Source organism: Drosophila subpulchrella, chromosome 2L (genome assembly GCF_014743375.2).
Source record: "Drosophila subpulchrella strain 33 F10 #4 breed RU33 chromosome 2L, RU_Dsub_v1.1 Primary Assembly, whole genome shotgun sequence".
NCBI lineage: Eukaryota > Metazoa > Arthropoda > Insecta > Diptera > Drosophilidae > Drosophila > Drosophila subpulchrella.
In genome coordinates, this window is record NC_050610.1 from 10,000,001 (window position 1) to 10,015,322 (window position 15,322).

Here is a 15,322-nt window from a genome sequence, read left to right on the forward strand (position 1 = left end):
TGAGTGCAATAATTATGGCGGCCAGCTCACGGACGAAGGTAATGTCATTGAATCGCTTGCTCACATCCACGAAGAACTTGGGCAGCATGCCGCTGAAGCTCTCGGCGATGCTGATCACAACCAGCATGGCGATTGGCACCAGCGGCGCAGCTATGTTGATGAAGTGGAGTGTGGATCGTGGCAGAACCAAGTAGGAGTACAGCACATCGATGCACTGCACCAGCAGAGCGGCGAGGAGCGGAAGGGAACTGTACGGCTCTCTATATACGGCATACGATTGCTCCAACTGCGGGTTCTTGAAGCGCAGGAATATGTTAGTGTCCTTGGTTAGGTTCCTAAAAGAGATAAGGTGATTTTATTATTATAGGCCAACTAATGCATAACTTAAAGATACCTTATTGCCTAAAACATGATTATAGTCCAATAATTATTAGGAATATATATTTATTCGTGTATACCTTTTTGTAGCTCTTGAAACACGTAAACTTTTGTTTACTTTGGAAAGCCAATGGATATAGTCGTTTGATTTCGTAATCATTTTAAATATCTTATTTTGTCAGAACATTTGATATCAGAAATGAATAATTTTAAAGGAATTTTAATATTATTATATTGCTTCTTTCAGGTGTTATTGCTCTTTAATTCTGTTTACTTAAAAAAGTATTCCATTTGTACATTTAAAGGTGGAACTTAAAATCTTTTTTACTTACTCATGTCCATCGCGGGTAACCAGTTCATCTTTCAATCGTTGCTTAAAGTTCTCTAATTTCACCTGCTCTTCTTCATCTTCAGCCACCTCTGTTTGGTGTCCATTGGACACGGAATTCTGTGCCAGGAGCTCCTCGTCGTCCAAGGTGTTGTCATCGTTGTCATCTTCACCTACCCCGACATCGTTGGTCGATCCATTGGGACTCTGGTGAGAGTTTTCGCCTTGGATTTCATTGATTTTCCTGGCACACGGCGATGCAAACTGGGGAAATGGATTGCATTTTTTTAAATATTAAAAAATATACAGGTAATGCAACAAAACATTGATTTAAATTATTTTTTAAATGGTTATCTGGAAATCTTATTATATTTATTCATGACTTTGGCGTACCACAGAAACATAACTTTTTTAAATATAAGTATCTAGTTAAGGCCCTCCACTTACCGGCTTAACCACCTTGGTGATGAAGAACGTCTTCAGACCAGCGATGCGCAACAGCTCCTCCCGCTTCTCCCCAAAGGCGGGCTCCACCTCGAATTCGCCATTAAGGAACGCCAGCGTTTTGTCCGAAATGTGAACGCGTCTGGACAGATTAGAGCGAATGCAATTTACATGAGTAAGCAACAGCCATAATAAGGGAGTGACGGAGTTGGCAAAACAGACCCATAAATTTGCATGGCAAAGTGACAAAGTCAAATCATAATAACCACATTTGCCACAAGTCACGATGGTCGGTTATCAATTATGCAACAGAAGTGTGGGTGACGTGCCAGCAGTTAAAGCCAAGTAACTCACCCAGCCTTCCCGCTCGATTCCATTTTGTTAGCCAGCTCTACGTCCTTGGAGTAAACGTCAAACTGCCACTGCCGCTGGCCAAGAATGCCGGCGAGCACGGCTCCCGTGTGAATGCCCACACGCATATCAACAGGTGAGTTGGCCTTCTGCTGCACATACCTGCAAACACGCAACATGCCCAGGTGAGTGAGTGAATGGATGGATGGTTGGTTGGTTGGTGGGTTTGCTAGTAACGCCGGAAAGTATGCTTGGGGAAAGCCTTTCTCCAAGGAGCGAGCGTGGTTAAGTGCAATTATTATTAATTGAACAAACGTTGATTTGGCATCGCCCCCACGCCCTTCGCCTGTCAACCAGTTTTCCCCACTTTCCCCAGGGAGCTACTTGGCTGTCTCCAGCCCGCTACTCACTTGATGGCCTTCACCATGGAGAGTCCCATGTGCACGCACATGACGGCGTGATCCGGTCGCTCATCGGGGGCACCGCTAATGCAATAATAGCAATCGCCAAGAATCTTAATGCGCAATTGTTGATATTTCTAGGGGCGAGACAAATGTGATTTAGTTCAAGTCAAGCAAGGAGCGCAGTTAAAATTAAACTTATAAAACGGTTTACATTAAAAAACAAGGAAGAACGCTATAGTCGAGTACCTCGACTATCAGATACCCGTTACTCAGCTTAAGCGACCAAAGGGAAATGGAGATATGCAAGCAGCAAAGCGAGATTTAAATGCGCCACCTACCGGCGGAAGACAGATTTAAGCGTTGTGTGCGTTAGGGTAGGCGTGACAATTTCATTGTTCAATAGAATAAGTTAGCCGCGCACTTTGCTCTCTCTGAGCGCCGGCAGTGCTTTTCTCTTTGCCGCTAAGTTCGGCCGGCAACTATTAACATACACACACATACACGCGTAAAAACATTTCGCACTGTCTGGCTCTGACGTCATAGCTTTTTTTCTTAGGAGGTTTGTGGGCGTTAGAGTGGGCGTAGAAAAATTTTTTTTGGGTCAATCGATAGGTATGGACAAGACTAATACATTTCAGTTAAAATTTTCTATCTAACATCAAAACTGTAGGAGCCACAGTTTTGGGCGGTTTGTGGGCGTTAGAGTGGGCGTGGCACTCTACTAAAACAAACTTGCGCTGCGTAAGAAGCTCAGGAATCTGCTCGCCAAATCTCAATAGCCTAGCTCTCATAGTTTCCGAGATCTCAGCGTTCATCCGGACAGACGGACAGACGGACAGACGGACATGGCTAGATCGACTCGGCTAGTGATCCTGATCAAGAATATATATACTTTATGGGGTCGGAAACGCTTCCTTCTGCCTGTTACATACTTTCCGACGAATCTAGTATACCCTTTTACTCTACGAGTAACGGGTATAATAATAAGTATACCCTTTAATAAAAGGCTTTAATCACTCTATATGATTGAAATATGTTGACCAACATAAGACACCCACAAACCCTGCCCACAAAAGCAAACAAATGAACTGAAAACGCAATACTCCCCAAAGTCAGCGAAAGGATAAACAGACCCACACATCGGGGACCCATCCCATTTAGCCCAAGCCAAGCCCAGGCAAAATCGCAGTCAAATTAACTGAACCCAAAAATAAACCGGGAAACCTACCGCACTCAACAGAACCGCAAAAGAAAAAAAGCTCGCTCGAAAGAAAAAATCAACTCGAAACATTATATACGCCTGACTGGACATAACTTTTGTTGGTCATTCCCGCCCTCATCATGAAATCCCAAAAGAATGCAAAAATAATAAAGAGACAGCGGAATGGAAAATATAAGCTGAAAAACAGAAATGAAAAGAAAAATTTAAATTAAAGCCAAGAGCAACCACGAGAAGAGGAAATGAAAAGAGTCCCTCTGTTCTAGATGGCGTATCTTGAACATCATAATCATCATTAAAAGAAAATTCTACGGGTTTGGACCTCCCCCAAAGGGACGGACAGGTGAATGAACAGCTGGAATAATACCAACGAAAAAACATCGCAGAAAAAAAACAATGGAAATTGTTAAAAAGAAGAAAACACAAGAAAATATTACCTCGGCAAGCCTATCGAAGCGTGCGAAGAGCTCGTTAAGCATTTTAACCAAATCTTGGGCGCTATACGTCGAGGAGATGGCGGTAAACCCAACGATATCCGCATATAGTATGCTTGTTTAGTACAAAGCAAAAGTGGGAGAGATTCCGGAATCAAATAGTTAAACAAGTGGCAATGCAATTTAGTTTTATTTAAATATTAACACCTATAAATATGCAGCATTAAATTAGGGGAAGGAAGTAGAATAGTAATGAGGTCCCTCTGCGAATTGGAATTCTTTCCGACTGGAAAACCTCGAATGAAATACTGTTAAAACTAGAAACCTTGAGGTCCTTAGATTCTTAGCACTTTTAGATTTTTAATGTGGGGAATTTACGTTCATAACTATTATCCCCTTTTTGGTAAGTTTTTAAGGAAAATCATTAAAATTGTTGACAATATATACCAATTATAATCCTACATAGACTTAAACAAGTAAAGTTACTAATTGAAGCATATACCGAAAGGATATACCTCATTATAACCAAAATGTATCCTACACAGAGAGAAAAAACCAATTACATTGTACTTGAATTGAGAACATTCGTTCTTAAAAACCGTATAAGCGCAATTGGTCTTTATTTTAGCTGAATGACGTAACTCAAGAACGAACTGCTGGGAATTAAACAAGTTAAATTAGTTGATTTCGTTCCATTTTCAAAATGATTTTGGTCTTAATTTCCTATAGGAATTCCTATAAACCTTTTTTAAAATTTGTTATACCATCGAAAATGCTATAAAGATACTTATCAAAAGTATGAAGACCTACCTCACATTTTCGTGCCGACTCATATAGATCTTTTTGAAAGCCTCCGAACTAGACGATCCCAAATCTTCTCGCATCTTTATAGCCACATGCTTGGGCAGCACGGACAACAGCAGCCGTTCCTAATGGTGATAATGATTATTACATATATTTCCAACCCAGTGTAACCCATAAAATAAGTGCTCACCTGCTCGGCCGACTGCTCCTCGATGACCATTTTCACCTCCAGGCTCTTCTTGGCCTCGAGGAATGCTCGTTTCTGCTTGGCCTCGCCCATGAAGTAGTACAAGAGCCCTATCAGCGCGGCTGTGGCTATAAGAACCGCATTGGCCGCCAACTGATTCGAGAGCAGCGAGTCGTCGCGAGAGTAGCCCACTGGCAGGCTGAGACAAATAAAATACGTGATGCATCCAATCGACAGCCCAAGGAAAATCAATGGCAACGGCAGCGTCACATAGACCAGGAAGTTTAGCAAGATGGCCCAGCCAAGAACGTCCCTAAAAATAATAGAGGAAGATAGGAAGATGTGTAAAAATAACATTTATAGGATTTTTATTACATGTATATATAGACAATATATAAGGAAAGATCGGCTAGGATATTAAAAGATCTATTGGTAGATCAGACGCAGAATAAGACTTAAGATGTAGTCTTAGTCTCGTTAATTAAGATTTTTATAAATGAAGTCAGTCGAAGTTGTTCAGGGCTGTCTTATCAGTCTAAAAATGGGTATACCCATAGATTACTTACCTTGGAGAAAAGCTAGGCTGCAGCATAACGTAGGCGGAAAAGTGAAGAATGCTTAGGAGCCAAAGAGCCCTTGGAACAATCGTCAGGAGTATTTGGTGGAAGGCCTTCAGTGCCGGTTGTTCAGAACGTCGACCAATGTGCAGAAGAGCTGTTAAAGCCAAGTACGCCACAAGCATACAGCAGTTGACCACTAAAATATATTTAAAATTATTTTCAATGAGAAATAAACTTGGCACACTCCAAGAAAATACGTTTTTTAAAATGCCAATGCAAAGTTTCAATTTCATAAATAAGCTTTAGCATTATTACACCTAAAGTTTGTTAAACTCTTTATAATTATGAAATTATTCTTGTAGTGACTATTTTAGTCAGTTAAAATAGAAAATATTATATAATTAAAAAAAAATACGTTAAGTAAGCTGTTTAAAAAAACATCAACTTACATAGTATCTTAATTTATAATAGCAATTCTTCCAAACTCTATTACAACCATAATTTTTATTGTTAAAGTTTAATAATAGGGAATATGGAAAGATGGCCTTCGAGAGATTTTAGTGGAACCCTAAAATAGTTTAGATAACTTGTTTTGACCATACTATAAGTACGATTGTAAAAAGGAATTATTATTTAGAAAATTTATGAATACAAAATTCCTTTTTAAAAATTAAATATTTTTAAATATCTTTTAGGAATGTATATGTTTTTTCTGCGCACTTCGCTTCCGCAACTCACCTCTTGTGGGCACCGCCTGATCCCAGGGTACTACTATCGTCCAGATGTTGAACAGCACGGCCGCGAAGAGGAACCACTTGAGGCCGCTGCGGCGCTGTTTGATGGAGTAGTTATGGTATAGTTCGTTGAGCACCTGCTGTGGCAGGATGACGACTCCGCCGCCGGTGATGCCCACGCCGCCGGCCACATCGCTGTCGTTCTGCCGCCGACGGTTTGGTGTCTTCTGGCGCTGCGGCTTCGATTTGCTGGGCGTCGAGGCGGCCGTCGCAGTCGCCTGGCCGTTCTCCAAATTGGTCTCCTTCTCCTCCGGCATGCTGCTACGATGCTCAGATGCTCTGGTGCTCCGATGTCACCTGCTCCTTGGGGTCCTTGTGATTCCGTTTAATTATTCGTTGATCGGCGACCCTCTACGGGCTCTCTGGTTTATGAATGAAGCGAAACCATTTCAATGGCTTATTTATTTATGATGTTGGTAGGGAGGTCCTGGAAACTGGGAGACGACGCTTGGGTAAATAAAAGCAATGCGAAGCACAAACTCAAACACAAGCAGCAAGAAGCTGGGGCAAGTGAAAATACAAACTCGCGTTAACGGTAAATTTGAGACTTAGCGCTGCTTGGTGGCGCCTCCTTCCGCCCTGCCCCCTTTACACCGCGCGTGGGAGCGAGAGGCAAGGCGGAAGCGTCCTTGTGCGAGAGCGGTGAGTGTGTCCCTGTGTGTGTATCTGTCTGTGTGGGTGCCCCGCACAGTGGTCTACATTCCACAGTGCATTCCAATTATATTTTTTAACGCCTCCGCTAATCTCTAAAAATATTTCTAACCGATAAGGTGGAATCTCAGATTTTATTCGCTGGTCACAAATAAATTAAGATAAGAGTAGTTTGAAAAATGCCACATTCTTATCTCCTGACACATGCTGAAAATATATGACAAATTTTAGACACTTTCCCTGGGGCCACGCTTACCGATAACCTAGCAATTTTGATTAGTTGACTACAAAGCATACAAATTGTTAGAGAAACACTGGAACTCTTTATACTATATTTAAATGAACCTAATTGAGGTTGTCATATAAGGTAATATCTTGATGGCATTCCTTTGTAAAAATATTCGAAATAATTATGGAAATTATGTCAGTCACTAGACCCACAATTCACTCCCTCCTCCCCAAAAAACACTCAATATCCTGCTTGCAATTTGCTCCTCTTCCGTCGCCCGAATGCAGGAAGGCAATTTCCGTAGAGCGTTAATTGGGGAAAATTGAGTTTTCTATTTTAGCCGCAAATTGAAATTGACTTGTCAAAATTCATGCAGGGGGGCGGCCCTCTCGTCCTTGTCCTTATCCTGGCCTAGATATGAATAAATAATGCATTTTTCTACCGCATTCGACACCCGCACAGACCACTGTAACGTAACGGCAATGTGGGGAGTCTCTCCGCTCTCTCTCTCGCGGGCTCGCTCTCTCGCTTCCTCTTCATTTCGACTACCGTTTCCTTCCCCTCCCCCCTTTCCTATTATTGCCGAATATATTCAACTGAGACGGACTGTGTAACACAGCTCCTTTCTTTTTCCTTACGGAAAATCCTTTTTACGTCTAGGTATGCGCGTACATGTGTTTGTTTGTGCTTGTGTGGGTAAGGCTGATTTGCTCAAGGTTCGTTTTAATGCGTTCTGATTTTGTTTGTATAGCTGAGCGCGGGTGTGTGTACACCACACGTTTCTTATTGCATTGCAAACGAGTTTTCGATTTTAATTTTAATCCAAATAACTGACACCCACGGCCCGTAAAGCCCTCTCTTTCGTCCTCGATTTTCGGGAGGCTGCGATAACCGTTATATAGCATGTACAGTTTGTCTTTTTCCACCTCCACTTCCTCTTTCACTGCTTTCGCACCATTTAACGGTTTCAAACATACTTTGCCCCAAAGCTGATTATTCCCGTTTTTTCTTCGTTGTGTTCAGTTTTTCCTGCTGGAGTTGTATTTCTGCTGCTGCCTGGCGATTTTCCACGCTTGGCGCCGCGCGATTTCCTTCGACTAAACTAAGGCGCCCGATAAACTTGACTGATTGTCGAGTGAAAATTTTCGACAGTCAACAAGCCCCAGCAGCAAGGACTTCCGTTAGTTCGGTTCGCCTTCTCCCGGCTCAGAATTGGAGCCAGAGAGCGAGAGAGAGAGAAAGCGCGAGGGCGAGAGCGAGCTTTTGCGGCTGAAAGTTCATGAGTGAGCGCATGTCCGCGAGCGGGGGCATGCCACTGATAACGGTACAGCTGGCCAACTTGATAACAGGCCCCTGCCAAATAGCCCGAATATTACCGCAAGCGCATAAAGTTAATTAGACAGCAGCGTTAATAATGCCTCTCGCCGAACGGTAATCGAACGGCGGTGGAAGAGGAAGAGCGCCAGGCTGCAGCTGGCCTTGAATGGCATTGAAAAAGGTGCAGCTGCTGGGCTGCGAGAGCGTGTGTGTGTGTGCGAGTGTCCCCGTGTCTGTGTCGAGTGCAGATGCAAAGGAAATGCACAGTAAAGCGGAAGACGTTTTGTTTCCTTAAGATGGGGGTGATGTACATATGTATATTGGGTGCCACACTTAGGCATATGACATGTACGTATGTATGTACATATGAAGAATGTACATCAATTATAATAATTAATAAATGGAGAAAGTGCCACGGATGCAACCAAAATTCTCCTCACATTTTTGCTGAATTTAGTAAAATGTTGCTTAAAGTACCAGGGACCATAGCCGTTATACATACGTTTTTTTTGTTTTACAAAAATGCCCATTATAAGCCTTAAATAAATGTTTAAAACACCTTTTAAATAAAATTATTTTGATTATAAATATTAAAACTTCATGAACCAATTCAAATTGTATTATTATTGGTAATACAATGGTCGCATTTGCGTTTTGAGTTTATAAATCGAAAAACTAAAACACCCAGACTAAAGCTTCATATAGGAAACGTTTTAATATTACCTAGGATATGTATCAGAGAATAGAAAAGAATATATATTATAAATAACCGGTTTTCCCCAAAACACACCTCTGATTCTAATACTCGAAATATTTTTCATATTTTTGGTCAAAGTTGTTATACCAAATGAAACTTATGGAAATATAATTACTTAAGCAATACTTAGTTTAAAGAAAAATACTTTTAAATCGTCTAAGTATACACATTTGTACAAATTGAATTCTAGTAAAACATTCGAAAGTGAAAACAGAAACGTGTCTGATAATCTCACTCCTATTTTCTTGTCCGGTAGTGTAGTGTAAGTGGTGCACAAAATGTTCAATGTTAAGGGACAGCTGCTTCTCCTTGCAGAGAGCCCAAAATAAAGGAGACATGTGCACCAAATTCACAGCGAGAAAACGAAATTTCCCAGCAGCTGCCTGACAGTGCAATCCATTTCATTTTCGTATTAAACCGATCTAAAACTCGGGCAAGGCCGTCGGATTTACCTGGCTACCTGGAAAAGGTTTTGGGCGGGCTGGAAATTGGTAGTATCCTCCTGTGATACGAACGATTTTGATTGATAGTTGACTGCGTAATATTGTATGAAATCAATTAATTTATTTATACCAAGCCTAATAGCTCAAAATACCAGTGGTTTTACATTTTAAAATGTATATTTTAAACCGAAAGTACAGCTGGGCATCTTGATCCTGCAGCATCTGTCCTTTATCCTCTTCTTTTCTTAAGTAACATAATCCCGGAGCGGATATAATGGCACGTGAGACTGCCTAATCTGTACCTGGAAACGACCCTGAACTCCTAGGTAAATTGAAAAGATAAGAGATGAATGTTTTAGAAAATTCAACTAAAATATTCAACCAAACTTGAAAGCTGACAACCCTTTTTTAGAGGTGAACCTTGAAATAAAAATATTGTTCACCCTTTTTCTATATCATCAATGAAATAAGCATACAAATTAAAAAGCATTTGGTAAAGGTGTTCCCATTTTAAGGTTAATATTTTGTATAGTATTTTTAGTCACATGACTTAATTTTTAACAATAACTGTGACTCAAGATCAAGTTTCACCTCTAGCTCTCTCTCGAAGCTAAGACCGCTCTCTTTTGGTGTTGACTAACGTTGAACTCAACGCCGCAAGCTCGCAAAGCTCATCTCAAGGTTTGTCCGATAGCTTTTTACAAATAAAGCGCCAACACAGCGGGGGAAATTCTATTGTGAAATTTAAAAGAAATCACAAATAGCTAAAGGCCCCCTGAATAACAATAAAGAAAATCCCCCTCTTCTACGCTCAAAAACCAGTTTTCCGGGGAAACTGCTAAGCCGCAGGCAGAACTATCGACGGCAGAGGACCGACGCCTACCAACACTAGAGCGCGCCGCTTTAAAAGCCGGCCCGACGCTCTTCGCTCTCTCATTCGGCGTTTTTCTTCGTGACTGTGTGGACGTTCTCACTTTTACGGCTAAATCTCCAGCAACCCAGCGACTTTCCTAGCAAAGCTACTGAAAGAGGAAGCGGCAGTTTGCACAAATTTATAAAATTTGCCCAGTTTGCTGAAAACCCAAACGACGTGTTGATCTTCGAATCGTGTTTTTGGCGCACATACCAAATAACCAGCAATTTAAACGTGTTTTCGCGCTTCGCTTTTGAAAAGTAAAACACCAACAGTAATTCAAAATGGCTGATGTGGCTGAGCAAAAGAAGTGAGTACTTTATTTGTCGTTTTGTGTGTGCTTGTGCATTTTGTTTAAACAATTGGAATGGAAATGGAATGGATTGGCAGCGAATTTCGCGAGTGTACATCTTTTTCGATGTTCGCCGCAACGGTTTGGAAAAATTTTCTTTTGAATTCTGTGTGTCTATATACGCAAAACCGCTTGGCGGCAACAATGCTGTTGTCTCGCTCTCGCCAGTGGATTGTAGGTGTGCGCGCAAAAAACGACGCCGTTGAATTTGGCGCGGCGTCATGGTGCCTTCTCGCTCACTCTCCGGCCGGCAAACCAACGACAACGAGAATTGGCTTGAGTGTGTGTGTATGTGCGGTGGTGGTGGCGGCGGAGTAGTGGATTGTGTGAGTGTGTGCGTGCGCCAAGCGAAGTGCGCAAAAATGTATGTATGTTTGGTTGCTTGTGTGCGCATTCAAGTTGCCGCTCTTTTTCTTGTGCTGTTTAATTTCAGCTGTCTTTTTTCTGGCTCTGTTTGCTTTTGCTTTAGCATTTGCTTCTTTTTTCCCCCCGCCAACCCATTAATTTTCGTCGCTTGTCTTTCACACTCCTCTGCTCGCTTAAAGCTCACAAAGCTTGGCATTAACTGTCGACGAATTCTTGTTCTCGCTTCCAGGTATTTTGTCATTGCCAAAAATAATCGCAAGCTGCTCGCCGGCTCATGAACCGCATTCTTTTCAGGTTTTCTTTTGCGCCTCACATTTTTGGGGGTGGGAAAGGAATGACAGGAAAAAAAACCCGTTAAATCTTTTGTCTGTTGTCTTAGGTTGTGCCGGGTTTCTTTGGCATGGATTGTGGGGAGAGGAAAAGGATAGCATAGTGGGTGTCTTTTGACCGTTATTTTTGTCGCTTTGCGTTGCACACTTTACAACTCTGCCTCTCGCTTGCACTGCTTAACTCCCTCTCTCTCTGTCCCATTTGGCTACGTGACGCGCGCACACTTAAACCGCTCGTAGGTGCGTGCGAGCGAGACCACTAGAGAGGCGCATAAAAACCAGTTTTTATTTCCCCTCTCGTTCGACCGTTTTATTTCAAACAAGTCGCGCTTTTTACTTTTTTGCAAGTCTGCAAGCATCTCTTTTAGCTTCCCACTTTTCGGTTGTTTCTACACACTCGCACACATTGTAAGGCATGCCATTTATATGGAAAAGAGCACGCTGCCAAATGCCGCTCACCTTTTCTGGTTTCTTTTTGCGTCGCAGTTTGCACGAGTTGTTGCTCCCATTTATCATTTTACGGCAGCGACGCCGACGCAGGCAGATGTTACAATGATGCTTTGTGCTGCCGTTGTTGTTGTTGGAAAGAGAGGGATAATGGGAAAGAGTGGCAAGAGGAAGGAAATAAGGAAACGGGGGAAAAAAAACGTTACCGGCGCTAGAATGGAAAATTTTCCAATTTCACAAATGTTTGAAATGCCCTTGTGTGAGTGCGGTGTAAAACGACCAAGAAAATTACTAAATGGCTGAAAAATGTATTATTCTACTTGGATTTGAAACATTTAGATTTTGAAAATAGCATAGGTTCTACTTAGAACTTTAAAAACACTAGACTATTTCTTTGAAAAACTTCAAAACTCTCAATATTTTGAAATGTGTCTTTCTAAATACTTTAAAAACTATTTTTTTTTTTATAAATTTTTATATAAAAATTGTTCATTACTGTTCCTAGCAACATTTTGTTTCAATATAATGATTTCATATTACCAATTAGTGTTTGTGTATTAATAAAATGATGATACCATCAGACAACCAAACAGGGTTCTGGAATTAGTCACGCAAGAATAGGTTCCCTCTATTGAAAATTAAATTCCATTGTTTTACTTAATCACTGCCACAAGTAAGAACAAATATAGGATTAGTAAAATGAAGACAACACATTATTTCAATAAACAATACATTTTCCACAAGAAAATACATATACTCATCCACGTTTTTACCTTTTATCCACAGCGAGACCCCCGTCGTCGAGAAGGTCGCAGCTGAGGAAGTCGATGCTGTGAAGAAGGACGCCGTTGCCGCCGAGGAGGCAGCAGCTGAGAAGCCAACCACCACAGAGAACGGTGCCGCCGAGGAGGAGAGCGCCGCCAAGGAGAACGGAGCACCGGCCGCCGACAGCGCGGCAGCCGCCGATGCCGTCGATGGTGAGAAGGCGACCGCCGAGGCCGCTGCTCCCGCCGCCGAGGATGAGAAGGAGGAGAAGAAGGACGAGGACAAGAAGGAAGAGTCTGCCGCCGACGGCGAGGAGGCCAAGAAGGAGAGCAGCGAAGCAGCTCCAGCTGCTGTTGAGAACGGCGCCGAAGAGGCCGCCAACGGTGACTCTACAGGTGTGTAATATGCTTCACCGATTCCTGAGCTCAGGTGCTAACTGTTACTACTCTCTGTAGATGCTCCCGCCGTCGAGGCCGTGAAGCGGAAGGTGGACGAGGCTGCCGCCAAGGCCGATGAGGCCGTTGCCACGCCGGAGAAGAAGGCGAAGCTGGACGAGGCCAGCACAAAGGATGAGGTGCAGAACGGGGCCGAGGCTAGCGAAGTGGCCGCCTAAGGGAATCGCCCGCGGAGCAGCACACTCAGTAATCTACTTATAAAATACTTACTAACACAAAAAACAAACAAACGCAAAACACACAAATTACGGTTCTACCGCCAGCAACACGCACCAATCCACCACCCACCCACTCAACCAACGTTCGCACGTGTGAGCGGGTGATGATGCGTGGGTGGCTGCGCGTGGGTGGGCGGGCGCAATTCTCCAATAACAATCCTGCAAATGGGAGCGTAGTCTTATAGCGTACCGATCGATTCTCTCTGTCTCTACTAACAAAAACCAACTACCAACCAAGCAAACAACAACAACAACAAACGAGAAACAACAAAAATCCATTATCATTTAAAAAACCTTACTTAAAAACTTAACTTTAAAGCAAATTATATATATAAAGCGAAAGATTAAGAGAAAAAAAACAGAGTAAGCGAAATTAAGATGCGAGACCCTCTATGTTTTAAGATTAAAAGTTGTAAACAAAAAGCGTCAAATTTAATAATTGTAATAAATACGAAGCGAATGAAAAAAATTGCAAACAAAATCTCTAAATAAGAAAAGCAACAATAAGAAATTTGAAGGCAAAAGAACTTTTTTTGTCACTTAAAGAATTTTAATTTTACAACCTTATCCTATATTGTGTATGAATATTTATATATATATGAAACAAGCAAAACTACAAAAACAGCAAATGTAACAACAAGCTGCCAACAACAACAACACCCCCAGAAAAGTTGAAGTTTCTGCCAACTGGCGAAAAGAGACGATACAAATCATACCATATAGAAACAATAAAAACCACAAAAAAACGGAATAAGAAATTACATTTTTATATAGCAATCAAAAAAAGCAGTATAGTTCTTGAATAGACGGGGCGAAGGCATAGAAATTTAAATGTCTTTGCAACCATAACCTTGTTTTACGTATAATCAAGATTTGTAACTGTTTTACTCGCAATTTTCCGTTCCGTTACTTTCCATTGTCTTTGCGCTCGAAATTGTTTGTCTGGGGCGTGTACTTAAGCCAACCTTACTAATTTGTAAGTTAGTAAGCCGATTTCCACAAGCAGCCACCAACATGAATCAGTTAAAGGGCCCAAGATTAGTAATGGCCAAGAAAACAGGCATTCAGCAAAAAGAAAATTCGAGAACATACAAAAATAAATGGAAGAAAAACTTACAAAAACAAAATGCTACGTAACTTGTTTGATTTTTGGTTTAAGGTTATGAATTCGGTCATGAGGACTATGGACACAACTGTACTTCAGTGGGTGAAAAGGAGTAGAGTGAATCGTGGTGGGAACCTTATTTCACCTGGAATCTTCTAGAAAAAGCTCTTTTTGGTTCTACCAGATTATATATGTACATATGTATGAATGATCTGGAGCGTGAATCATTCATTTTCTAGTAAATTTGGTTGCAAAAAAGCTCTTTAAATATACACATGTTGGATGAATCATGGTTTCAAAACTTTATCATGCTATTTGTACGACGGCTGTATTTAAGTACATGCATACAGATGTATGTATGTAAATTCGTAAGATCACAAAAATTAATTTTTTTTTTCTGTTGTATAGCGAAAGACAAATTTGAAAAGCCGTTATCCTAAGAATACCTTTTATATTGTACAACTGTATTTGATTTCTTGACGATGCTTCTTTGATATTAGTTTCATTGCTGATTTGGTTAAAATAAAACCTAATTTTTAAAGGATTTATATGATTATCTTTTATTTTTGTTTTGTTTATGAAATTATCTTTTCAAGCACCCGTTACTATTATTTTGACCGTAGGTGTTTATTGAACTTTTTGTGATGGTCTGGCAAGGCACTTCCAAGGCGTTATTACTGTGGCAACTCTGGAGTCTGCGTCGGCTTGGCAATGCCATGTTAAAGAGTTGCCATTTTTGATTTTTTCATATTGAGCGGTAATATTTAAACGAAAAACACAGTTTTACTTGGCCAGCTCAAAAATTCATAACCAGTATAAAATTGCAATTTTCAATTAATCTTAAAATTAACGGAAACTATTAAATATTTTTAAGTAAAGTGGAAAAACAGAATATTTGTAGTAGTGTTAAAGCAAAATATTATTTCAGACTGGGCGTTCGTGCGGCTCGTCACGAATTCTTTTTGGATAAGACTAAAAAAGCTTTAGTAAACATAATTTTGAAACGCAATTAAAAGTCTATGGCCTAGAAAATGATAAATAGACAAACAAATGTAAACCAAAACAAGAATGG

The 15,322-nt window shown here is 41.1% G+C and overlaps 2 protein-coding genes across 5 annotated transcripts in view; one reads left to right on the forward strand and one right to left on the reverse strand.

Moving 5' to 3' along the window:
• The window catches only part of LOC119547666 (adenylate cyclase type 3), a 10,788-nt gene extending 2,873 nt beyond the window's left edge, over positions 1-7,915 (reverse strand). The window contains exons 1-11 of one of the 4 annotated variants that reach the window (XM_037854617.1): positions 7,761-7,914; positions 5,848-6,337; positions 5,116-5,305; positions 4,553-4,862; positions 4,369-4,487; positions 3,562-3,673; positions 1,912-2,039; positions 1,505-1,663; positions 1,154-1,292; positions 711-970; positions 1-335 (exon numbers count right to left, since the gene is read on the reverse strand). The exon at positions 1-335 is cut by the window's left edge and continues 29 nt beyond it. In XM_037854617.1, coding sequence (XP_037710545.1) covers positions 1-335; positions 711-970; positions 1,154-1,292; positions 1,505-1,663; positions 1,912-2,039; positions 3,562-3,673; positions 4,369-4,487; positions 4,553-4,862; positions 5,116-5,305; positions 5,848-6,160 — 2,065 coding nt within the window. In that variant the 5' untranslated portion in view covers positions 6,161-6,337; positions 7,761-7,914. Of the gene's footprint in view, positions 336-710; positions 971-1,153; positions 1,293-1,504; positions 1,664-1,911; positions 2,040-3,561; positions 3,674-4,368; positions 4,488-4,552; positions 4,863-5,115; positions 5,306-5,847; positions 6,338-7,760 lie in introns of those variants that run through there. The other 3 variants (XM_037854618.1, XM_037854620.1, XM_037854619.1) reach the window with 3 other exon arrangements.
• A 2,317-nt stretch (positions 7,916-10,232) lies between these two features.
• LOC119547707 (enolase-phosphatase E1) lies at positions 10,233-13,923 on the forward strand. The gene is made up of 3 exons (XM_037854682.1): positions 10,233-10,523; positions 12,494-12,867; positions 12,928-13,923. Exons 1-3 carry the CDS (start codon positions 10,498-10,500, stop codon positions 13,083-13,085), a joined length of 558 nt encoding a protein of 185 aa, XP_037710610.1. The 5' UTR covers positions 10,233-10,497; the 3' UTR covers positions 13,086-13,923.
• The last annotated feature ends 1,399 nt before the right edge of the window (positions 13,924-15,322 follow it).